At 42.5% G+C, this 26681-nt stretch overlaps 1 protein-coding gene across 2 annotated transcripts; it reads left to right on the top strand.

Annotated features, from left to right (window-relative positions):
• The first annotated feature begins 236 nt into the window (after positions 1–236).
• c1qtnf12 (C1q and TNF related 12) lies at positions 237–24255 on the top strand. 2 transcript variants are annotated; one of them, XM_039800367.1, is made up of 8 exons: positions 237–584; positions 14782–14886; positions 15074–15185; positions 15944–16128; positions 17383–17491; positions 18907–19000; positions 23162–23240; positions 23332–24255. In XM_039800367.1, exons 1-8 carry the CDS (start codon positions 552–554, stop codon positions 23428–23430), a joined length of 816 nt encoding a protein of 271 aa, XP_039656301.1. In that variant the 5' UTR covers positions 237–551; the 3' UTR covers positions 23431–24255. The 2 variants fall into 2 exon arrangements, with proteins under 2 accessions (XP_039656301.1, XP_039656300.1); XM_039800366.1 differs by lacking the exon at positions 237–584 and adding an exon at positions 2266–2593.
• The last annotated feature ends 2426 nt before the right edge of the window (positions 24256–26681 follow it).

The raw sequence follows: 26681 nt of genomic DNA, 5'->3' as shown, positions 1-26681 counted from the left end.
ATTTTATGGTTGACATATAGTTAGCTAAATAATTGATACATGGTTAAAAGAGTTAACTGTATGGATACACAGTTGTAGGAGTTCTGGATATATTGTCTAAATAGTTAAAACATATAATTGATACACAGGTAAAATTGTCAGGGTAAAGTATTGGATACATTGTTAAAATATAGATCATGAACATTTGAAATAGTTGGCTAAAAGTATTGTATATATGGTTGACAATAAAAATAGTTAGCAAAAATAGTTAGCTAAAACTATTGAATACATGTTTGAAATAGTTAGCTAAAGTAATAAATAGTGAAACACTGACTAGAGACAAACTGAGGTGCACAAAAAAAATACATGAGCTATAAAGGCAAACATGCAATAGTCTTATTGTTTGGAGGAAGTCCTAAACCTTTTTTTATTGTTTTATTCTAACACATGCAATCTGAATTTCTCTCCTTTATTTTAAAGGCCAACTTTCCGTTTTTGTTCTGCTTCCCTGTGGTGAGCTTGACGCTGTTGGCTGCTGCTACCTGCTGCGTTATCAGACAGACTGCCAGCGGATGCAGGAACTAGGATGGAGCCATACTGGAAAGGTAGTTGTTTTTACTCTGTGCTGCAGGCTGCTGCCTCTGGGTGGCACTGTGCTAAAATATAATAATATCAAGTAGAGGCGAAAGCAGTCTAAACATGCAAGTTGTGAAATATCCTAAAACAATATCTGGTAGCTAACATGTTATTTATTCTAATACAAGTATGAGAGGGCTGGATTCCTTTTAGACAAATGAGCTGATTGTAGCAATACCCAGACCAACAATTTGTTCACATCAGTCATATGTTATTTACTGAAACCTGCAATTTACTTTTACTTGAAATATAAGTACTTAATTAAAATCTTTTCCTATTAGAGCATTCAGAAAAGTAAGAAATTTTTCCCCGAACATCAACACAGAATAAACTAAAACATGGACGCATGCACTGTTGTGTACCTATGGCACAGTCAGGGTTCTTTGGCAGGTTTTCAAGCAGCAAATTACGCAAGATAATGCCTCAAGGTCACACAAAAAAAGCACATTTCTATTTCTTGCTTGGATGTAAACACAGGGCTCTGGAGTAGGCTAATATTGAGCCAAAATGACAGACACTCTCAGACGCACACGCACAACTTCTCTGCCAAGAACTTCTTCAGCTTGAACATTTCATCTATGAGATAAAACAGAGCTGAATAAGCTACTAAGGTTGCCAATAGAGGCAAGGGAGAGATACAGTGTGTATGAGAGAGAGAGAGACACACACACACAGGGAGAGGGAGTGGGTGAGGGAGAAAGAAGCGGGAGGGAGAAAGGGTGATGATAAAACTCCAGCGCAAGCCCTCCTGTAAACTCAGTCGGAGCAAAGGAGCAACTGAGACGAGGGACAGGGAGCGCGACGCAAAAAAGGGACCTACCGCACAAAAAATCACTGCTCTCTGACTTGACACTCGCACGTGGCCTCGGACTCGATGACTTGTTGGTGTTGAGTGTTAGCGCGGGGGGGGGGGAAGCACCTGAGTTGTGTCAGACAGGAGCAGAAGATCTACCCGCTACCTGTGCGGTTGTATGTTTTGGCTGGGCAAAGATCAAAACTTGACCTCATCCATCTCCTCCCGGGCTTTGTTCACCCTGCATCCCCCGCGGGGCGTGTGGTGTGCGGGACGGACCAATTTGATTTGATTTGAGACCGCATCTTCTGATGAAAGACCAACTTTCAGGGATTTTGCAGCTTTTCCAGCAACCACACGACTTTGCCGGCGACTGGATCCACTGCTCAGTGTGAGAAACAGCAGGAGAGAGCGCGGAGGGGGTGGGGGTGGGGGGGGGAGAGAGAGAGAGAGAGAGAGAGAGAGAGAGAGAGAGAGAGAGAGAGAGAGAGAATATTGCCATCCATCTCTTAGCCCCCACAGCCCACCCCTCAGCTTTGGACTCTTTCTGCCTCTTTTCTTCCTGCACCTCACCCCCCAACAGAGCAGAAAGCGTGAAAAATCTCACTAATGGGTTTATTTGCTGTCAGATCTGCACCGATCTGTCATTCCCGTGGACCGTTCTGCTTGACACATTTCATAGTTGAGTAAGCCTCCTAGCTTTCTGGCTAGAGTTAACAGTGGCCCTGCATCGTTGCGCTGGCTGAGAGCTCATCAAGAGGGGAGCAACGGCGGCAACAGTCAGTCTGACAGTCTCTTGGACAGGGAGTCCCTGAAGCTGCATTCCTCCAGTCTCCTTCCCACCCCACCCCCAACCCCTCACACCCCCAGCCCCGTTGGGACTTTGTGTTTGTGAGCCTTGTGGGCATCCTCAGCCTCTGTCTAATCACACGGCCGAGTCCTCTCCAGAAGATCCAGGCTGTTTCTGCACGGATTCTGTTCTGCTGATTGAGAACTAGTGTGAAGATGTGGTGTGGGGCCGGGCCTCTGGCCGTGGTGGCTGCAGTGTTTTGGACTCAGTGTGTCCTTCTGGATGGGGTGGATGCCAAAAAGGAGAGAAAAAGGCCAAAGGAGGCCAGCCCACAACACACAGAGACCTACAATGCTACTATTTCCAACAGCGAAGAGGTCGGTGGAAGCATCAAGGTAAAACTCTCTAAATGTAAACATTACACGTCAAAGTAACTTTTTTGTTGTTGTTGATATTTTAACTTGTCACACATTTTGTACCATTCACAAGCTATTTCTTTATGACGATATTGCATATAGAAAAACAGTAGAGCAGATTCCAGTTTGTAGTCAACCTGCAGATAGGATGTGTGCAGACTTCTTGTCAGCACAGGCAATATGCACGGCAAAGCTAGGACGGGACAGGTGTGCCCTTCTAGGTCAAGCTTCAGACAATGAGATGGACCAAAATGTGTGAAACACTAAATGGATGACTTCCGGAGGTATGCCAGGAATCTAAAGGCTGATCAATGCATCAATTAGTGCGCGCCTATGTGAACAAATCAGGATGTAGTAAAGTGTATCAGGCAGAAGGAGATGAGATAATATAATATGACATACAATAAGCTGAGATAAGATCCTTATAAATGCCATCTCTGAAGCAGGAAATTAAGTTATAAACATTTAGAGTTGCTATTTTCTAGAGCGAGTTGTTTCTATGACAAAATAAAAAAAAAAGTAATCTGTGTAACTGAAGACCAATGTTTGCATTAGAAACTTACTCCTCTTGCAAAACTGCATTACAGTGGTAGAATTCAGTTTTCAGGAGCAACAGTTGGCCCTTGACTCTGTTATGTATTGATATATTGCTGGTGTTGCATTTTTGCGAAGGGTTTCCAACAGGCTATTTGTTTTGCTTTCAGCCCACCCATTATGTTGGCATTCTCATATAACTCTCACTGCCCTATATACCAGCCTTCAGCTCTTACCAGCCGCCAGCCTCTGGAATCCTAACCGTAACCTTCGCTGCCCCCCCCCCGCGCCTTGAAACCAAGCAGTGAGGTCTCCTTTGTATCTTTAAGAACACATTGTAGGTGGTTGTGGCCTGGTGGTGTTTATTTGACTTGGTTTGCCCTGTTAAAGCAGAGGCTATGAAGGATGACCCTGTGTCAACCCTAAAGCCTGCTGAAGAGTGCACCACGCTGGGATTTCACTCCTCCAGTCTCGTCTCCCCAGGGATCTCGGTGTCTTCACAAACACTATTTCCCCCGAGGCCCCTTATAGGTCCGCAGCATGATGTAACTCCTGGGAAAGTTAGGTGGGCAGATATTTAAAGACCTATGGCGATGTAGTTCCCAGCCCATTGATTCTGTCATTCACAGGCCTAGTCTGACTCCGCTGTGTCTGGGACATCCGATAGGGGCGGTGCGGCCCCGAAAAACTGGGGCAGCATGCCGTGTAAGCCCCTCACAAAGCCCCATAGAAAGGGTCCTGAAAGAGAACACCTCGGTGAGGATTAGCCCCCTGTGCCTCCCTGTCCAACATTCTTTTCATCTCATCTCCCTCAATCAGAGGGTAATGACATAATCACTCTTAAGACGCAGTGTTATGCCAGAGAGTGTCTTTGCCAAACATTGTCACCTCTGATGAGAACCTGAGCTTTAAGCTTGACATCTGTGGAAGTGGTTGTATTCAAGGTTGCATTTGTTGGTGCCACCCTATCCAGGTTTCTGCTTAAGAAAAAGAAGGGAAAAAAAAAAAAACGTGCCACACACCGCGAAAAAGCGGTAAACTTGCTTTCCTTGGGTAGTTTGTAAGTTTATCCTATTACACATCTGTTAGGTCCCAGAGAAAACAACACGTCCATTGGAGCTGTCTTGGCAAGAAATTTGTGTTCTCAACAAGCCAAACATTTACACTCTCACATTTACATGTTTTTCCCTTGTGCCCAGTGGAAACAGTGGAAACAGCTCTTATGATGGCATTCACTTTTCTATCTGACCAATCCCGTGTGTGTGTGGGCTGCTGGCAGCGTGCAGTCGTACGCTGCATTCCTCGGGAGATTTTCCATTTGAAAGTGATCACAATAGTGAGGTGTGGAGTTGTGCTGTGAGTGGAATTTTTTTTATTTTTTATTTTAATGAGATGATAAGTGAAGTACATTTCAAACAACTGTGATCTCTGTGAACCTTCACCTTGTACAATTTAAAGCAATACGTCAAAGGTGCATGTACGTGAGCCTTATTGCTCTGCTCTCTAGAGATGAGAGGAATCTGTCATTGTTGAGAGCAGTGAGGGTTCTGTGATGTCTGTAATTGAGGGAGTCAAGTCAAACATCACGCCTGGCGTGTTGAGTAATGGCTGGGTTTAGCCCGCGGCAAGGGTTTTTGTTTCCTCTCTCTCATCCCCAGTGATGATTAATGAAGCAGTGTGTGGGACCTTTTTGGATCAACCTACACATAAAGACACAAGACCGAGTCCCACAGGAAACAGCGCCACTGTAAAAGACTCCAAACAATACTTCAAATAATCTATGAGCCGTCTATTATCAGACGGGCCCCCGAATATAGTGTCTGATCCAACTCACATTGTCCACTCAGAGTTCCAGCGTCTTCCCTCTCAGGGTCCCCAAAAGCAGGCCAGTGATGGAGTACTCGAGTCCTGGACTCGTGTCGCTATTCTCTGGACTCGTGACTCGACTTGGACTCTCGCACTAATGACTTGGACTTACACCCGTATTCAAGGATTTATGAAATCGGAACTCGGAAGTTGGATGACGTTTCTGACTACTTTAATGTGTAATAGGCAGTGATGGAGTACCTGGACTTGGACTAGAGTCCAACTCTAGTCACTATTCTCTGGACTTGTGACTCAACTCGGACTCAAACTCAGGTATTGGTGACTCGACTCGGACTTGACTCTGACTCTCCTTTGGTGCCTAGAGACTTAAAGGTGCTGTAGGTAGGATTGTGAAGTTCCAGGACTTAGCCAAAAAATTTGAATGTCAACAACTTCTCAGTCCCTCCCCCCCTTTCCGCTAAAGCCCAAAACGGTCTCCTAAGCCCCTGACTCAGACTCAACAGTTGGTGACTCAACTACAACACTGAAGCAGGCTGACCAGTTACAAACATTCATTAGTGCCTACGCCCATAACGGTAGGTTTCCACACAGCGAAATTTCGCTTTGCTCTCATTGAGGTTGAATGGAGACGAAATTCGCCCTGATTGAGCGAGATGAGAGCGAATCGCCGAGGGGAGCGAAATAAAGTTTAACTTTATTCAAATGAGGACCACTCGAGAACCAATCAGGTCCTTGTGTTTGTGTTTGGAGGCGGGAGTTACAAAAAAAGTCTGACAAAGATGGCGGAGGTTATCAGCGCCGTATCATGAAAATTTTGATGTGATTAAAATGTTTCTACACGAACATTGGTACTTCTTTCAACACGAATTGTGTTTTATATGACACACAAACTTAGTTAGGGCACATACACCACTGTATATGTTAGTTTAAACACTCAAACTTTTGCACTAGCCGACAGGCTAATCGCTAGCATGTTCGGACATTGGATTTCATTGTAGCCTAGCCAGGCAGCTAGCTAGCTAGGCTACTTGTGCATTTGTTTGATTACATGTTTTGTTGGCGAACATTGACGCTTGTAGCAACACGGATTGTTGTTTATATGTCACACAAACTTAAACAGGGCAAACACACCACCAAATAGACTACTGTTGAAAGTTTAAACACTCAAAATGATTGAGCTAGCCGACAGGTCAACCGCTTGCATGTTCGGACATTGCATTTCATTGTAAGCATAGCAAGGCAGCTAGGCTACATAGCCAGGTTACCAGAGCATTTATGAGCTAACATTTCACCGATGGTTTGCTGCTGTGCATTTTTACCGCCCTGTCTTCTGACAGCCCGGGACATTTAAAAAAATGTTGCGGACTTGCATGTTGTTTTCGCAACCACGCCCCCGAGACAAACTTTCGTTGGCCGAAATTCGCGAGGTATTTCGCTGTGTGGAACCCTACCGTAAGGATTCTCAACGCTAACATGTAATGTATGATGTTGGTCATTGTCCGAAGGCCGAATGTATATGCAAATTGTTACATAATGTGTTGTTGAGATGTTATACTATGTAGCATGCATGAGTTTATCTTCTGTGGAACTGAGGGACGGAGTCCAGAACAAACATCGTTAAAGTATTATCTGTGAGAGAGCATACTGTACCTCTCATACACTACTGATGGTGTGAACTACCTACAGTCTGTGTTGCATGATAGCGAACTCCACTAAAAAGGTCATGTAACATTAAAATTGCCTAATGAAGTCATCTGAGAGAGCGAATAAATACATATAATAAACTCTTTTGTCATCACATCTGAAATCTGCAAGTAAAATAAACCGCACAGTGTTATGTTTTCACCACGCAGACATAGAGCGGCTGTTTTATTTGGATTTAGTTTCATTTTTAATGGCTTCAGATTGATGCCAGATTTATAGAAATCCCTTAATCTTGCCTGATTCTTATCATGTGCTGGTCATGTTCCTGAAACCATGTTTTTCAGAATTATCGCTACATTTAACAGTACATTGGTCTACTATTGCTTCAAGTAAAAAAAATTGTAGTGCTGATTAGTCTACATAAGATGGCCATTTTATTTTGTTATTGACAATGGAGGAGGGTACTTTAAGATTATTTTTTGGGCATTTTCGGCCTTTATTTTTGACAAGACAGCTGAAGACATGAAAGGGGAGAGAGGGGGGGGAATGATATGCAGCAAAGGGCTGCAGGTCGGAGTCGAATCCGGGCCTGCTGCGTCGAGGAATACACCTGCATGTGATGTGCATTATAATGTGCAGTTGTATAAGGAAAATCATAACAAAACTGCATCAGAGTGTTGATAGTTTAATATTTAGTGTAACAATTTCCCATGCATCAGTGAAACAAACATTAAAACATATAATAGACACCAGAAAACAATATTTACTGTTAAAAGAGTAGTTTGACCTTTACTGGAATACGCTAACTCACTTTCTTGCCAACATGACTTTGCGTAAACATACACGCCACTTTCCTAAAGCCAAATGGCGTGTTATCTGTATGCATTTTGAGCTATCCACGTGTATGTCTACGCTGTATACAGCAGATGTAAACATACACACCACGTGGCATCGCCACATTGCGTGTTATCGCGAGAACGTGACGTACTGTCGCGAGAACAACGTCACACACGTGTAAAAAAAAGAAAAGTTGGGTTTAGGAAAAGAACACAGGGAAATGCTTTAATAACACACAAAAAACGCGACAAAAACACACTTTGGAAAACAATAAACGGTTGGGTTTAGGAAAGAAACATTGGGGAAGGCTTAAAAAAATCTGAAAATCGGCTGAAAAAGGCTGAAAATCGCCACACGCGGGATGCGATCCCGGTTCTCCTGGGTGAAAGTCCTGTGTTTTACCCATCCGCGGACTTACGTCCCTTTTTACTACTTGCTATGACGAAAATTCATTCGTAATGTAGGTCAATGGTGGGCGAATTGTGTTGATAAACACACTAAAAAGCGATTATGCGTCATGATAACACGCCAAAATGGCATACGAATTGGCGTGTCATACATAAGCCACTTTATGAGATCAGTCTGTTCTTGCAGAGAACAACTGATACAACTTTGTCATCTGCACAGTAAATATGAAGCTACAGCTAGGAGACGGTAAGCTTAGCTTAGCATAAATACTGGAAACGGGGCAAACAGCTAGCCTGGCTCTGTCCACAAAAATCCGCGGGGTTATGTGTTATAAATCTGTGGGGGTTTTTTTTTACACTTTGGTTTTTGTATGGAATGAATGACTTCTTACCTGAAATGTTCTGCCCACAGTCAGGCCATGTGGCAAACCTGTGTTCCTGAGAGGAATCGGGTTCTCTGGTGTTTTTCAACAGCTCATTTTACCTACCACAGGGGAAAAAAGGCACTCGCACCAATTCCAAAGCTATAATTCGTACACAAAACAGATTCACAGCGTTCAAAGTCTCCCTCAGCTTATACTGCTTTCATAACTAGCGAAAGCCAAGATGGTCTCTGGTTATCTCTTGAATATAAACACAAATGTATTCACTTTCTCTCACACATAACATACAAAAACACAATAAATGTATACACACCGTTGTTGGGACAAGAGTGATGGAAAAAAAATTAGGCCGTATCATAAGAAGCATGCTATAGAAAAAAAACTATACTACACTTCCAAGTAGTGTTCCTCCAGCATTTGTTGAACTAATAACAGCATCCTCATAGTGTGATAGAGTAATTATGTTTTGCACACGGTGCTTGCCAATTGAGTAATAACCCAGTGAGAAGAGAAACAGAGTCAACATTGCATGCCTAACTGTATTTAGCTCTTGGGCGATAAATCCTCGAGGCAATCTGTTTCTGTGAGGTGCAGCGGTGGGGAACACGGGGGCGGATGCGTGACGACTGGGATGCACGCAGGTTAGCCAGGATCCCCCCCCGTCCCACGCAGCCCGGGGATCCCTGCCTCTCGGGGTGGGATCGGCCCAGCGGTAGGCATCGTCCACCCATGCATGGATGGCTGCACAGGGAGCAGTGCGGGGATGTAAAAACAAGGGATTAAAGAAAGCTCTCCATCATCCTGTCCAACCTTTTTAAACCTGCCTGTGCAACATTTTTTTCATCAGCAGCAAAAACAAGTTTCATGTCGTCTAGTATTGTGTGCAAACAGATAACACTTAAAAAGAAAATAAGCTAATTTCAACTGTACACATGGAAGAGTTCAGGAGCTGCCTGGAATGGGGTAGAGTTTCAGTATCTGGTTGCATCCCCAGAGACATGTTTTAACAGTTGTGTTTGTGTTTTTGGTGGCATGCTGCCCCAGGGAAATATTTTCCATTTTATTGCTTCAAATAAATTCAACCCAATTTCCCCCCAAACTACCTGACAAACACACTTAAAGCAATGCACGTAAAAGAATCATCCAGGCAAACCTTAAATTGTTCTTTTCAGGGTAATAAAATCCCATAAAGCCTCTGTGAATGGTCAACAATGATTACAACTGATTCAATAATTGATCCAAAAAACTCCAAACTCACTGTGCTGTAGGTTAATAAAACAAACTGTTTTACACTTTTATTGTGTGCCATGGGTACACAATAAAGTGACAAGGAGTAACTAAGTATATTTACTTAAATACTTTACTAAAATATAGTACTTTCTCAGCTATATTTATTTGACAGGTACAGTTACTTTTTAGTAATAGTTACTTTTTGGCGCATGACCAAGGCTCCTTGTCATGTTTAAGTTGTCTTTGAGCTGTTGGCAGTTCCACCAAAGAGACATTTTTCCTCTGAATTTCTCAGATGGTTTCATTTTAATATCTGTTCAAGGCCCAAATAGGTAACTTATACAATATTCCACAACAAAGCAAAGATTAGAAAGAAGTCCAAACAATGTATACAAGTTTGTGTTGCAGAACTTTTTCTTTTCTTTTCCCCTACCCCATTAATCATCTCATCAGAATTATTTTAGTGACCCTGAGGTTAGGGGCCACTAAGCAGTTAAAGAAAAAGTTTTGACATTTTGCGCTTAGTCACTTTGTGGGAGAGTTCAATAAAAATAAAGATACCACTCTAATATGTGTTGTAAGGCTACAGCTAGCACTTAGCTTAGCTTAACATCAAGACCTAAAATGGGGAAACAGCTAGCCTGGCTTTATCCAACAATAACACCATCAGCCTGCCAACACCTCTGAAGCTCACTAATTAACACGTCATATTTTACGAGGGGTTATGTGATGGACTGCCTGGCAACCTGTCAGAGGATTTTGAAACTGTTGAACAGAACACTCCGTTTCCAGTCTTTGTGCTAAGCTAAGCTAACTGACTGCTGGTATCAACTTTTATAAAGAAATTTAATAAGTGTGTATCCAAAAATGTTGAACTATTCCTTTTAAAATGCTGCTTACACAATGATGCATCAGTGTCAACAATCTAATGTCATATTTTATAATAACTCAGTAAGGCCAAGTACGTTTTTTTTTTACTTTAAGTACATTTTGCTGATAATACTAACGCTGAATGCTGGGCTTTTTACTTGTAATGGAGCATCTTCACACTGTTGTGTTGATGTAGGATGTGAAAACTTCTTCCGAACCCTGGGCACATAGCGTCTTCAGATCTAAATCCTCGGTAGTGTGTCATGATTTAGAGCCCCATCAACGAGAATAAACACTGTCTAGAAGACTTTGAGTTTCTCACCCTTAGACAGAATCCCTGACACATTCTCTCGGTCCGTGCTGGAAAGGCGCGCGCTCACACCTGCTGACAGACGAGGCCACTTTGAGGCACTCGCACGTCAGCGGTGATCAAAGCCAGAGCCCTGGTGTTCTCCATCAGCTCTCAGACTGATACCTGGATCTGCTCCCGCCGCACTTTGTTCACCAGTTGTACGTGCTGATGCGAGGGAATCCGTGGTTTACTTAACGCCACACTCAATTGCAGCGAGTGAGAGATTGAACGCTCCTGACAGATCTTTCTGTGTCATCGAGCAATATGGTTTTCATGTCTGCATGTGTGGAGTCTTTGATGTTCTCAGTCGAGACAGAGACTCACCTGCTTACAATGAATCAGATTTTCTTTTGGCAAGTTGTGTGAGCCATCCCAGCTGTCACTATGTAGTGTATCTTACGCTCTGACAGTGCACATGCTTAAAATAAAAACACAATCCGTTCAATGGAAAGAGTTGAGCATTCCTTAAGATGATGATTGGATTATTTATACAGTGATTTGCTGCTATTTCTTCGCTGTGAAATGAAGGTAATAATTACCTTGGTCGTAGCCTTTCTTCCTTGAGCACAAAAAGTCCTTGAGGGCAGGGTTTTAATGGTTTAATTACAATGGCGTGTGTTAAGGAGGATAACAAGCTCAGAGCATGGCTGATTTCCTGGCAATGATATGCTGTCTTTTTTATTATTATGTAGGGGATGGCTAAGATGTGTAATTATAAGTAACATGTATGCCAACATGCGCTGGTTCAAATCTCCGAAAAAGCAAGACGATGACCTATGACACTGATATAAACTCAAGAGCCAATGTGGAGCTGTGACTTTTTTTTTTTTTAATTAGCGCCCACTGGCTCTCATAATTGGGTGGGTGTCTTTTATATTGTGCTGAGCTGTCTGAGGTGATGATTCACAGTTTTACAATCAATCCCAGTGGAAATATACTCAAACTGCCACAGGCAGGGAATACTAGTACAACCCCCCCCAGTCGTCAACATGTTAATATTTGTTCAAGCTTACAGGACTGGTATGTTAAAGGAATAGTTTGACATTTTTGGAAAATTCTTGTTTGTATGCCAAAGCTAACAGCCAGCAGTCGGTTAGCTTAGCTTAGCATTAGGACTGAAACAGGAAGACGGCGAACCTGGCTCTGTCCAAAAGTAACAAAGTTGAATCAACCAGCACCTCTAAAGCTCAATAATGAACATGTGCAATCTCGTTTGTTTAATCCGTACAAAAAGCAAGGTGTAAAAACATGTTTTGATATTACTGGAGGTTATTGCCAGCTATAACTTCATCTAACAACTCCCTCAACACGGTTGTATGATTACAGAGCTGTTGTGTGAGCAATACAAATAAAGTGCCCTGACAATATAACTCTATTATATTTGCGTTTAAATTGAACAACAGACTTTGGCTGATGTGAGGCGTCCATGTTGGCTTGACTTTAAGGCACATCCGGGTTATTAAGTGCCAAGCGGAATATATCCAAGCTTTGCCAGTTAGTAATTATGACTTGTATGTTGACATGAACTCCAGGAAGTCACTGCGCCCAGCCACATGACCACCAATCACATAACGTGTCCTTTTTACACTTTAGTTTTTGTATTAATTTAACAAATAAGATAAGATAAAACAAGCTTTAGAGGCAGATTTGGTTACCTTTTAACAGAGCCAGGCTGTTTCTAGTCTTTATGCTAAGCTAAGCTAACCTACTGCTAGCTCCACATTAAACGGACAAATATGAGAGTGTTATCGATCTCCTCAACTTACTTTCAGTAAGAGAACACATATTAGACTTGCATTCATCAGGTGCCAGAAACACAACTCCAAATGAATGATAATGTTGCTCTGTAACTTCCGGATGTGTAAATAAAATTGCTAACAGGTTTCCCATACAAACTTGTTTCTGCTGCTCCTAAGTCACCAAAATAATAACAATAACCAGCAGTTATTGCAGGCTTAAGTGTTTCCCAAAATTTCAAACCATTCCTTTAAAGTTTACAGAACTGGTATTTTAATAAATGTGAAACATTGACATGTCAAAAGAAAAAGCAGTTTATCCAACAGGCTCCCAGTCTTATGGAAACCGTTTTGAGTAGTGTAAAAGTATTCATGTCTTGACCAAATCAGTCTTGCTTTTATCTGTTTCCAAACCTCAAAATCACAACAAAAACACAGACCGATCCAACATGCAGCCGGCACAGAGCCTGTTAAGTTGTTTATTTTGTCTGCTGTCAGAGAGAAGAGAAAGTCACACAGAGAGAGGGGGGGGGGGGGCTGCTGCAAATCCCAAATATAAAAAAAAGACTGTTTTTATTCCAGAATATATTGAAAAGACAACCAAGGACTAACTGTGTTGTGGTGGAACTAGAGGCAAGTCTTTTTTTTAACAGCAAAGAAAGGGTCATGTTGGTTTGGTAGATAAGTGATCCATGTCCCGCTGCCAACCCTAAACAAATTCCATTTCAGGCGGCTCACCTCCATGGCTCGTCTTTATCTCCTCTTCTATCTCTTAAGAGTAAGATTCAAGCTGGAATTCTTTCTGCTTCACATTTGACCGAAATGAAAACACACCAGTTGTAGCACTGTGCATAAAAATGCTGCTTCCAGAGGTCTCCTTGGAGTGTGCTTCTTATCTCCCTAACAGATCCCAGTCTCCTGTGCAGTCATTTATCATACAAGAGTTATTTCAGATAAGAAGATCGAGCATACGGAAACAGACTAACAATCTTAAATCATAACTCGCCCTGGTATACATACTGTATATAGGTTTGTCATCTCGTTTATTACATTTTCCGTCATTACATTACTCAAACAAGCAATATTTAAAAAAAAAAAAACACTAGTACGTCTTTTGGTGATGGAGAAAGTGTTGGCCATTTTGACATGTTATAAACGGCAGTAATTGAGGTCTGCAATCCACAGAATCTACATCACACGTACACGGGGCAGACTCATTTTTCACCAGAGTGCTCATGGAAATTTTCATGTTTACATTCATCCAAGCACATTGGGCAAATAAGAACTGACGTGGCACCTGAGTGAATTATCTGGAATGAAAAAGTAAGCACTAGGTGAAGCTTTCGGAGAAAAATTGGGGCTAAACTTAGATGGCATATTGAGAGAAAAAAAGCCTCTTTTGAGGAATTGCAGTGGACTGGGCAGAAGAGACAGAAAGAAAGAAAGAGGTTTCCCTGTGTGACCTTCCTTGGTGTCTGGCACCATTTAATTGTATCTTTGGGCAAGATTTTCCAACGATGGTTTTAAAGTAAGAAATAATGACTCATTGGAGTTAGCTTCGTAGGTACGGTCCTGTGCATCATGCCTCATTTGGGCAAAATTATTTAGAAATAAAACGTATAATGAATTTAGTAAATAGCACTTTTTTAAAGGCTGTAATTACGGAGTGTGGTGGCTACCGAGAACAGTCTGCATCTGTGAAAAATGTTCCTTCTCATTGACTCTTACTTTCCTATAGCGAGGCATGTATAAACATTTTATTTTCCTGCCTTATTTATTGTATGAATCAATTTGTAAATAAGGTTGAACTGCCACTGTATGAAATGTGCCAAGTCAACAAAATACCTTTTATAGCTCGCCATCACGTCACCACATCATTATTGATTATGCTGTAATTTTCCTTGATACCATCTATTTCTTATCAGTTAATACTCATATTGGCCTATTAATTATTACCTCCGCCAAGGAGGTTATGTTTGTCCATTTGTTTGTTGGTTGGTTTGTCGGTCGGTCAGTGGGTTTACGGAAACTACAGGCCCAGTTTTCATGAAACTTGGTGGAAGGGTGTAGCACGGGCCAGCGAAGAAACCATTACATTTTTGGAGCGGATCTGAATCACGGGGCGGATACACAAATTATTTTTCACTTGATAACATTGTGAGATAAGGCATTTGTGCTGCATTCAAGTGGATTTTTCAAAATAATCGGAAAAAGGAGTTCCAGACTGGGACGATTCACACTGCATTGACATTGTGAGATACTGCATGCCTTGGCAGTGGTCGGCACTCTCCGAATGCCCTGCTAGTCCATGATTCATTTTATGTCTGTGTTTTTGTTTCTGCTGCAGATTTCTGACAACCAGCGAGTGGATCCACTAGGATCATGGATGGACTTTGTCAAAAGACCGGTTGGCAACTTCCCTGGAAAGTGTCGCAAACGCAAACGACCCCTGGTAAACCCAGTAGATAGACTGTGTGTCTGGCAGTTTTTGTTTCCAAACAGTTGTATTTGATTGATGATGATGATGATTGGGGAATTTTCTTGTGTACTGCAGTAAATTGTAAATAAAACAAACTTGCATAATGATATTCAGATCAAATTGATGCATGACAACATTTTGTACATCTTTCCTCCACTAGCCGGGCCCACCCGGTCCTCCTGGCCCTCCTGGCCCACAGGGACCTCCTGGCTCTCCTGGAGCCGAAGTGACCCAGGAAGTTCTTCTCCAGGAGTTCAAAGACATGATTAAAGGTAGAAACGTGTTGATTATCCAGCCCACACACAACCTAACCTACAGTTAAACATATGGATATGCATTATTTTATGACCACAGTATTATATTTTATCACAATATCATGAAATAATACTTTGAAAACCGATTCTGCACTGTAGTAACTAGGGCTGGGTATCGCCACTGATTTCCTGAATCGAATCGATTCCAATTCACAAGGTCCCGATTCGATTACATTTCCGATTCGATTTCCGACTCAATGTCGATTTGGGATATTTCAGTCGCAAAACAAATTTTGCTTGGATATGAAAGAGATTCTACAATTGCACAAGGTTCCGTCTAACCTGGTGCATTAATGTTTACATTAAGAATTGACCCCAAAGCCGTTACATTAATGTACTTTTTATTCATCACGAACACACAATAACATGCAGATCTACAGACTCTGCAGTCGGGGAGTATTGAGAGACATTTCATTCAGATATCTGGAGGTGACAGAGGGACCCCTTTTGAAAATGACCATGCCAGTTTTTCCCCTCGCCAAATGTAGCCTAACTTTGGAGCTAACTTTTAACCCCCTTCACGACAAGCTAGCATGACATAGTTGGTACCAATGGATTCCTTAGGTCTTCTAGTTCCATATGATACAGACAAAGATCAAATCTGGATTTTATGAACCGATATTGGATCATTCAAATGAAAGTCGATTTAAATCGGAAAATCGATTTTTATTTTTTTAAACCCAGCCTTGGTAATAACCTGGATGTGTTTCTGTCAGAGGCTACAGAGAGGAGAGCAGCAGCGTTGGACAGACAAACCAGCCCCAGCCAGCTCCCTACGGCTCTCCTCACCCTGGAGGGGATGACCTCTTACCGGCGGATAGAAGAGGCTTTCCACTGCAAGCTCAAGGGCCCTGTGGTGGTCGACAAGAAGACTCTGGTGGAGCTCCAGAACTTTCAGACAGTATGTTTGTTTGAAACCAAGTAAATGTTTATGGACTGGTTCAGCCTCGCTCTATGCGCATGGCTGAAAAAGTAAAAGTTTTGGCTAATCCTCCCCCTGCATGGTTACACGCTTTCTTTCTGACCCATTTGCTTCTCTGTCTTAACTGTGTTTGAAAGAGCGAGTGTTTGGTAATCATCGCTTAGTTTGCATGTGGGGGAATTATGAGAGGATCATCCCCTCACTGGTAACTGGCACTGACAAAGCATGCGCTGCCACTCTGAGACTCACACTGGCTCTTTGGTCAAAAATATCCCCGTTTTCAATTCTACACATCACTCTCTGGGCGGCATACAAAAGGCACTCTGTCTCTGACTTGGAATAAAGTGTGGAGAGGACAGAAATAGACACTGTTTGAAACAGTATGCTGTAGTGGAAGAACTATGCCCTGTTGGGATGGGCTGACGAGGCTGGAGGAGGGAGGATTAAGCTTGGACGAAATATTTAAGATTCTAACTCAGCACTGTGTTACTATGACTTTGGACAGGATATTTTATGATTTTGCAGAGTCAGAAGTAAAGAGAAAGACAATGAAGGAACAGTGAATTTCATCTGCACATCTTCACAAAATATGTGCTTCTATGACATAGTGACAACTCGCAGGGCTTGTTGGTCAACTGTTGCTGGCGAGCTAACTGCTAACATGCTAGCCAGCCCAGCTTGCGCTTGTTCGCCGAGGTTCTTTTTATGTTATCGTTCATGTACCGTTTAATGACATTTTGTTCTCATGTTTTTACATCATTTCATTAAATACTGAAGAGGAAAGGAAGCTCTCCAAGCTAGCGAACTTGCTAATTGTCAGTTAGCAGGCTAGTTAATTTGGTCGCTAATGGGGTAGCTCATTCAAAAGGCGTATTTATGCCATAGCAGTCTCATACGTGCCTCTTTGTGGAGAGATTTACACTGTGACAGAGGAGGGTAAAAATGAAAGTACATAGTGCAACACAGCTAATAAGTTACAATAGCTTCTTACATTTGGGACTCTCCGGCTCACCATTACCTCAACTACTTGCTATTGAACAAAGGAACAAATTCAGGTGACCGGACCTTTAGGAGTGTCTGCTAAAGTGCCCTTGAGCAAGACACTGCCTACTGTACTGTTCTGTAGTCAAGCCAATTTGTTCTGAGGTCCCAGAGGAGGGTTGTTATGTTGGGACCAATGCGTTATCGCTCTAAAATGAAAACATATTAACTCAAATGTTTCTGTGCTTTCAGCCACCAGCTAAAGGAGCCTTCCTCAGAGGGTCAGGAATGGACCAGTCCACCGGAAGATTCACAGCTCCCATCACTGGGATCTACCAGTTCTCTGCTAATGTCCACATTGGTAAATCACAGTCACTGTACAGTCTTATATGAGATATTACAGTACATATAGCAAGGCCTTAAGAGTCTAAAACAGTGTTTCTCAAATGGGGTTACTAGTACCCCTAGGGGTACTTTGGAGTACTGCAGGGGGTTTGTTAGAATATTTTATGCATAATTCCTTAAAATAATTATACTATAATAACAAATGAATTTAGTGATGGATTCTAATCATTTGAAATGTATGCTAGCATTTAGGTGTTTTTTCATTTACAAAGTTGTTGTTTAGCTTAAACAGGCGCATACTTCTTAAATAGGTTTTTTTTCTACCTAAAATGTTTTGCGCTGAAAAAATATTTCAAAAAGGGGTACATTATTGAAAAAGGTTTGAGCACCACTGGTCTTAAACAGTCAAAGAACAGTCCTGATTCCGCTAATGAATTTGCTGTTCGCTAAGCCCCTCCCCCTTAGTTGATGTTGCTACGCCTGTAAAGCATTCCGTTTTATCAGTTGTAGCTAGCTAGCTAATTAAGCTAACTTTAACTCCGTGATTTGGTTGAAAACGCCGTCTCCAGCTGACTTTTTAACGTTCCCAGCTGACATGTTTCAAAGTGACAACCCAAATATGTACTCGGCAGCTACATGCATTATATTGTGCTGAGGCTAACGCTACATGTCACAGTCAACATCTTCACCAATTGATAATTCATGTAGACGATATGGAGATAAAGAAACCGCATTGTTCTTGTATTGCAGTGTAGCGCTAGTTAGTCCTAATTAATATTAAAAGTATGATGAGGAAAAATGTATTATCCCAACATAACCCTGTTTGGCTGCTTTGCTTACTTGTTCCTGTTTACAAACAGTATGTTTTCGCTTTTATCGTTACAAGATAAGACTCTTTTAGGATGAGGACATGCCGATGTGGTTGGCAAACATAACGCTATCTCAGGTAACGTTGTTCTGGAGTGTAAACTTCCTCAAATCCAATGTAGAGCAGGGCAGAACCACTTACATAGGCCTAGTCACCCCATAAACTAATGCAGTATTAGCAGGTAAGGTTATTACTACAGGAAGCTAGCTAGTTAGCTGGGCGTGCAATTGCAGTTTACGTTAGAGCAGATACTCTAAACACGGTCTAATCCATTCCTTACACTTTTGCTCTTGTGTTTTTGGTTTTGGAAAGGCTAAAAAAAAATACACCACCATCGAAGCTGTTTTTAAACAGAGTATCTCTGTTTATTACAGCCTCGTGTACACAGCTTCAGGATGCGGAGAAATCCAAAGCTTGATAGGCCTGCTGTGTCTAGTTACAGGGATTGGATAATCACTGTTTAGGGCTTCTAGTGACTGGTCACTTCAAGGGGAATATATTGCTGTGAACAATGCGTGAGCCAGTATCTTCATGTGATTGTGAACATTTTTGCCTCCTTACAGACCACAATGAGGTGAAGAGGAGCAAGAGTCAGCTAAAGGCCAGGGATAATGTCCGGGTACTGATCTGCATTGAATCACTCTGCCACAGATACACGTAGGTATCCTTCACCATTGAGTGCTCGAACATGTGCACCCGTGTCCCGCTTTTGAGACTTATCCTAGTTCTGATCTTCCGGATTTGATGTTTACGTGGTACGTGAGAAACCTGGTTATTCATGAATCTAACCTTATCGGGTTTCAATCATCTGTGTGCAATTCTGTCTTGACTCCTCGACATCTCAACCTCTATGGGCTGGACCAACAGAGCATGTTCAGAAACCCTGGACAGGGTGTTTACATGCCACAGGCTTCTATTGGCGTACTCAATGTAGCATATCCAGGTTCTGAAATGCAGGAAAACCTTAACCAGATTTCTGAAACATGACCGGGTAACTTCAAAAACCCAATTATAACCGGAATACTAGCGAGCATGTAAACACCCTCATTGCTAAATATGCTGGAGAACTCATACCCTGAATCAGAAAAACTCTGCCTAAAGCCTCGGTTATACTCTCACTTGACACCGTGGCACAGGCCTCCATAGATGGCGTGCGCGCGCTACCAGCATGCACAGAGACGTTCACACTCAACGCATTGTTCCTTGCGGTATTCTCCGAAACGCCAGGGTGCGTACAAACAAAATAATCTGTGAATGAGCAAGAAGTAGTAGAGAAGAAGAAGAAGAGAGCGTAAGTAAAGGAGAGCAGGCTGCCTGGCAACAGTAGTAAACCCATTCGTGTTAAACGCCGACGTACCGCCAAACATTACATTTGTGTCACTATAAAGTTACTGACGCCTATCTCCAAGTGGAAATGACTGTCTGCCTCTCAATGCTACGAACACAACAACCTGCGGAGCCTTTTGCACTTAAAAAAAGCGACAGACGTGGCAACGTCATTTTATGGCTCGCGCACCTCGCGCCGGGAACACCACGGCGACCATGAACCTAGCTTAACACTTCTTTTTTACCTCAATAGATTATATCAATGTGGTTTTCATTTGTTATGGCTGTAACACATGCTGGTCAGTCAGAACACCTATTAGAAGGAAAAGACTTATTTATTCTTCTTTCTATACTTTAATGATCGACTATAGACATTTTTCACTCTGTTGCTATTACACATTGGCCCGAAATACACTAAGGCACTACGCTAATTGCACTAAGGCAAGGGGAGGCTGCCAATGATCGAGTGCCCAGAAGGTGAACACTCAGTACTTGTTCCATACGAGGACTTGAACCGGCGACCCTCCATTTCCCAAGCGAAGTCCCTACGGACTGATCTACTGCTTCCCCTATTACTGATCTTAGGAAGTAGGACTACAATAACCACACTTTGCATTCTTGTTTTTGACAAAGGGTTTACTTTCTCCATGTAACAGTGATATTTTACTGGTGTCTAATGCGGCCTTAACTGTCACCAGTATTTATGAGCTGTTAAAGGTTTTGTCTGTTACAGTTTGTGTGGAACCAGTTTGGCATTTCCTGTATAAAGCAGAGCAGTTCTTTAAAGGAAATGTCCTCACACTTAGAGCCCTCGTCCCTGTCGCCTAACTAATCTTTATAGACTCACCTTTGACACTTCAGGCAGCCTGTTACATTCAGCAGCACAGCAGTGAAATGTCCTTGTTTGGGATGTGGGAGACAGATAATGAAGTTGGTATCTGATACAGTGTTTCTACACGGCGTAAAAAATTACAAATCCAGTTGGGGAAGGCTCTGAGTTCTTTCCAATATTTCAAAATTTCTATTTACATAAAGTCAGTGAAAATTGCAGAAATGATTGCTCCCTAAAGTCTCCCCCAGACTGCGCAGACCTCCACAGCCTCCCTTCTAACTTGGTACAATGAGGAGAATGTATAAATAATATTATTATGATGGGTTACCTAACCCAAAAGAGTCCTTGGCTTTTGCTTTTTTTCGAGCCAAAGCCCCAGCCAGTCTCTCCCTCCCACACATGAAAATGCAGAGAATGTGAAATGAGGCTCATTGTGATGGCAGTTGGAGTGAAGACAAACATGATTGATTTGCCATAAAAATGTAGCATTTTCCACTTAACAGGAGCCAGTGCTCTCACTGTGTGGTTAAAGCCTGCAGCGATGTTACAGCCATCTATGCAGACTCGGAGGGCAAGGAGTTGTTAAAGGGACAGTTCAACCCCAAAATCAAAACTACATATTTTTTTCTCTTACCTGTAGTGCAATTTATCAATCTAGATTGTTCTGGTGTGAGTTGTGTTGGAGATATCGGCTGTAGAGATGTCTGCCTTCTCTCGGATATAATGAAGCTAGATGGCACTCAGCTTGTAGGTGCTCAAAACGGCAAAAAAATACATTTGAAAAAGTCAACAGCAATGTCTCTTTCCAAAAATCAGGACCCGGTTACTCAGGATAATCCACACAGCTGGTTGTGAGCAGTTTCATGTAGGAATTTTTTCTTTCCCTACACCTGCCAACCATATCACTGCGCAGAAGGAAGCGTACTCACGGACGAGAGGCTCGTCGGCTGAGCTGTAGCGTTAGCTAGCTCTGGAGAGCTAGCAGTATCTGTTAGCTGTAGTTACAGCTCAGCCGAAGAGGTGGCTACGTTCGTATGTACATGGAGACACAGACCCTAAGCCGGACCCTACGCCAGACCCTAACCTGGACCCTACGCCAGACCCTACGCCGTAGCCTGAAGGGGAGCGTGCCTATGTTCCCACAGCCCTCTGTTCCCACAGCCTTCTGTTCCCACAGCCCTCTGTTCCCACAGCCCTATGTTCCCACAGCCCTCTGTTCCCGACTGTTCCAGCCTATGTTCCCACAGCCCTCTGTTCCCACAGCCCGCCCTTCTGTTCCCACAGCCCTGTTTCGTTCCACAGCCCTTATTGTTCCCACAGCCCTCTGTTCCCACAGCCCTCTGTTCCCACAGCCCTATGTTCCCACAGCCCTATGTTCCCACAGCCCTCTGTTCCCGCCGCGCCTGTTCCCACAGCCCTATGTTCCCCAACAGCCCTGTTCCCACAGCACTTCCCCACAGCCCTCTGTTCCCAACAGCCCTATGTTCCCAATACGTTCCAGTATTGTTCCCAACAGCCCTATGTTCCCACCAACGCCCTATGTTCCCAACAGCCCTCTGTTCCCACAGCCCTCTCTTTCCCCGACGCCCTCTGTTCCAAGCCCTTCGTTTCCCCACCAGCCCCTATGTTCCGCTATTCAACAGCCCGTTTTCCCACAGCCCTATGTTCCCCACAGCCCTATGTTCCCCACAGCCCTGTGTTCCCACAGCCCTCTGTTCCCACAGCCCTCTGTTCCCACAGCCCTCTGTTCCCACAGCCCTCTGTTCCCACAGCCCTATGTTCCCACAGCCCTCTGTTCTCACATTTCTTAGATTATTTTTTTTCACTGAAAATTAGGCCTTATGTTCCCACAGTTCCCACATTTCTAAGATTTTTTTCCCAAAATTAGGCCCTATGTTCGCCTAACCCCTAACCCACCCTAAACCTAACCCTTAAAGGGAAATGTAGGAACACAAGACTTTTGAATTTTGAAAATGTGGGAACATAGGGCTGTGGGAACATAGGGCTGGCCCCACCTGAAGTGCACCTCTCAAAAAGTGTTAACTACACGTCTCGGCGACTCACGTCGCTCGGCCGTGGCTTGGTAGCGTTGCATTTCCCCCCCCCGACTCATTTCCTGGTTCTCCTTCTCCATAAACAACATGAAATCAAGGAGAGGGTTAACTTTTCCTGCTCCAGATTTCCCACTGTGGTCAGAAAGAACAGGGGAGACACTTTTGTTGTCAGTACTCGCTCCGAAGCTAATCGCTGTCACCCTCTCATTCTCGCCATCTACCACACGCACACACATAAAGAGATCGACGCACACACCAACGCACAAGTATAAACTTCAGGCCACTTACGTAGGCTACGACGAAAGCTCTGCGTGGAGCCTCCGCAGAAGAACAAATCACGCTTAACTTGTGCGTGGTGATAGTTGGTTAGCACTACAGGTAAAAGAGAAAATATGTATTTTTTATTTTGAGGTGAACTGTCCTTTTAAAGAAAAAGTCCGGTGAGAAAGCAAATGCGCGTCTCTCAAAATGTCGAACAATCCCTTTATCATAAGGCATTTGGCACTTGGTTCGCAAGGTCTTGAAGATTGCAAATTTGACACGAATTGTTGAAAACACAATATTTATTGTGGAATGTCCTTTTTTTTTTTTTAAATGTGATTGCAGCTCACTGGAGATGATTGTTGGATTAGAAAGTAACAGCAAGATATTCACTGTCAGCGTGCAGGGGCTGCTGGAGCTGCAGGTGAGCAGACCACTTAGAAACACACAGACATCAAATATCGGCGTTTGTGCAAATCTTTCCTTTATCAATGTTGTGTATTTTTCCTCTGCAGGCCGGGCAGTACACCTCCATATTTGTGGATAACGCAGCAGGCGCCTCCATCACAGTACAAAACGGTTCCGATTTTATGGGCATGCTGCTCGGTGTATAGTCTTACAACAGGAACCGGGCGTCATCCAAGCCATCCACTGCTGCCATTTTCGTCTTGTGTGTGTTTTTTTTTTTTTTTTTTTTGCAATGGACTGCTTATGAGCACCATCACACAGTACCAAACCACAGGGGAGGTTTGAAGGAAGGAAGTGAGGCTGACATGGACTTGACTGCTTGTCAGATGGTGAAAGGACAGTGTAAAGAAGTCAAGGACTGAGTTTGTTTTTCACAGTGCACTGCTGCCACTTCCCTGAGGAACTTGGGATGCCTGTTGCTTCACCAATAAAATAACCAGAAAATTAAAGCAGTGAGTATGTTAACTGTTACAGTTTATGGTTTTTTTTCTATTCTTTCGTGGCTGTTGAAGACCTTTACAGAAAACCAAATATCAATGTTTTTAATGTTCTCTGGATAGATGTTGAAGAGCTAGGGAACACGAGAAAGTACTATTTGTAGTATTTGTGTTTTTAATGTATACTGAAATGTTTTTTTGTCTACATGATCTATTATGTACACAAACTATAGTTATTTTTTATCATGGATTAAATCTCACATTTATATTTGTTATATGGTACATAGACTGAGTACACTGGACAATGGAAACATGCTCAATAGACAGAATACGGCCTCACAAGATCTTGTCCCACATATGTAATAACTTGTTTTGTAACTGCATTTTAAGCCACGTAGCAGCGTGGCAATGTTGGTCGTTCGTTCCACCATTTTGGTTCAGTCCAAAATATCTCCACAACTATTTGATGGATTGCCATGACATTTTGCACATACATTTATGGTCCCAAGAGAATAAATCCTACTGGCTACGGTGGTCCACTAACTTTTCTCTGGCCTTACCATTAGAGTGACATTTGGGGTTCTGAGCGAAATATCGCACCAACTATTGGATGGATTGCCATTCAATTTGGTAGAGACATTCATGTCCCCCTCAGTGTTAGCATGCTAAAACACTAAACTAAGATGGTAAACATTATACCTGCTAAACATCCGCATGTTTGCTTTGCCATTGTGAGCATGTTAGCATTCTAATGTTAGCATTTAAGAACCGTTGCGACTAAGTACAGCCTCATAGAGCCGCCAACCTGGCTGTAGACTATCATGGCGTATTCATATTACAACGGAAAAATGAGGGTCTTGCGTTCGCCGTTGGTTCAGCCCAGTATTTACCACCCCGGGACTCCCAGTGGCGCTGTACCAAACAGCACCACCTTAGCTACAATGCCAGTGTCGCTAGCTGTAGATTGCTACATTTCAGAGACTCAAACGGTGTTTTAATGCACATTCTCATGAACGGTTTCGTACGATATAGTACGTAGTCTTTTTTTGCCCGTTTTCACTGGGAAGTGAACTCCGCTCCCCGACTTGAAAGCTCTGTGTTTTATGACCCACTCATTCACTCCGACCTCCTCCGTACTCGGTCCAGATCATTCTTATACAGCAGCAGCCACTGTGGTGCATACAGCAAAAACTATATGCAACGCATACAGATTACAGTGCATTATTTTTCGTAGTTATATGTACGAATGGTTCATGAGAACAGCCTGTTTTATAACAAACCTGCTAGCTGCAGCTGATATATTTTAGCCAGGCATAGATATGAAGCCATTATTTTATCTTACACTTTTGGAAATTCAGACACAAGTAATTCCGTCTCTCAGTGTAAGCATGGTCAACAGCGATTGGTTGTGCCCACAAAGGTCAGTGGTCAAAGTTGATCCTAAATCAGGATCTGCTAGAATGGTCGACGTATTTGGGTTTAGGCTATGGGAGTGGGGATTGGTGAGGGTTAGGGTAGTCTATATCCACGACGTTCCACTTCCGGGATTGCCCTCGTTTTGCCGAAAATTCCGCCGGATGTCACTCTTTTCGGCCGGATGTCTAATACTTTCCGCTTCCTTTGTGTCTGCGTTCTAAAGATTTCTGAGGACTATGGTTAACTGCTCCTCAGATCTCTGCAGGGTAAATCCAGACAGCTAGTTAGACTATCTGTCCAATCTGAGTTTTCTGTCGAACGACTTAAACAACCTTTGAACGTACACACGTTACACAAAAACAAGTTCCTTCCCGAGGCTATTTTGCAGCGGCACCGTGTCTCTGTCCGACGCTAAACACCGCCCACGACAATTGGGATTGGTTTAAAGAAATGGCAATAAACCAGAGCACGTTTTTCCTCCTCCGCAGCGCTGTAGAGGAAGGTCTGGCCATGCAAGACTAGTGTTAGGGTAAAAATACCAGGGTGAGCCGATCAGAGGCAGAATAAGAATAAGAAAAAGCAGTTTGACCGTGATAATGTGAATACGCCTTTAGTCTTTTTTTTCTTTTTTTTTGTGTCTCCAACAAATCAAGATTCACCTTTTGACCAAGACAGCTGTAAGATAACTTCTTTTTTTTAACCCTAAGATTATTTTTACAGTCTATTTTGTGTTATCATTTATCATGTGTCTATATTTTACTGTGTTTTATTCTTTTCTTGACATACACAGTACATGTAATGTAATTTATAATAACTAATACACCAGTAACATTGAAAAGCCTTGAACTTTGATATGGTATTTATGTTTGAGGAAACGTATGAATCAACTGACACTCTCGTGGACTCTCGGAACCACAGATTATTGCAAAAATAAAATTATATCTTTTTGCTATTTTTTTATTACCATGCTGTAATTTGAAATTAAACTTCTTTAAAATGTTGCCATTTGGTCTCTGCGCATAATAATGATGGTAATACCGATGCATATTCACGTAAACATCTTACTATCAGTAGCTCAGGGGAGGCAATAACTGTAACTTTATATCTAAATTTCACTAGCTTGCTATCAGAATTTCTTCTTTCTTTTTCCCTATCTCAGAGTTATTAATGACAACGTCCTCTGAATTCTTACAAAATGTTCTCTGTGGCATCATTTGAATTGTAAAATACCTCAAATACCTTTGGAAACGCTGGCAGGCTGCCAGGTGAATTCATGGCTGCATGTAAAATATTACTAAAACACCTCTGTGTTTGAAATGAGACCCTCTGCACGTCATTCAGGAAACTAAATCTAATGGCTTTTACCTTTTGGTTTTTCATGAATTTTTATATTTCTCAAGTTTCCAGTTTAATTAAAACTGAATAGCTGTTGTCTGTCACAACATACTGCCGTCCAGTAAATGGGACTTTATTGCTGCTCTTTGGAGATGATTAGAACATCTTTAATATCACTATATTGTTTCTTGGGTGGTCTCACAAAGCAA

This window comes from Perca fluviatilis, chromosome 5, assembly GCF_010015445.1.
Source record: "Perca fluviatilis chromosome 5, GENO_Pfluv_1.0, whole genome shotgun sequence".
Lineage (NCBI taxonomy): Eukaryota > Metazoa > Chordata > Actinopteri > Perciformes > Percidae > Perca > Perca fluviatilis.
This window is presented reverse-complemented; position numbering and strand designations above follow the sequence as displayed.

What these genes read in the sequence shown, in the direction of transcription:
- c1qtnf12 (XM_039800366.1), top strand. Translation starts at nt 2,414, where the DNA reads ATGTGGTGTGGGGCCGGGCCTCTGGCCGTGGTGGCTGCAGTGTTTTGG. An exon ending in GCAAACGCAAACGACCCCTG is followed by an intron (nt 14,887 to 15,073) that starts GTAAACCCAGTA and finishes TTCCTCCACTAG; the next exon opens with CCGGGCCCACCCGGTCCTCC. An exon ending in GTTCAAAGACATGATTAAAG is followed by an intron (nt 15,186 to 15,943) that starts GTAGAAACGTGT and finishes TGTTTCTGTCAG; the next exon opens with AGGCTACAGAGAGGAGAGCA.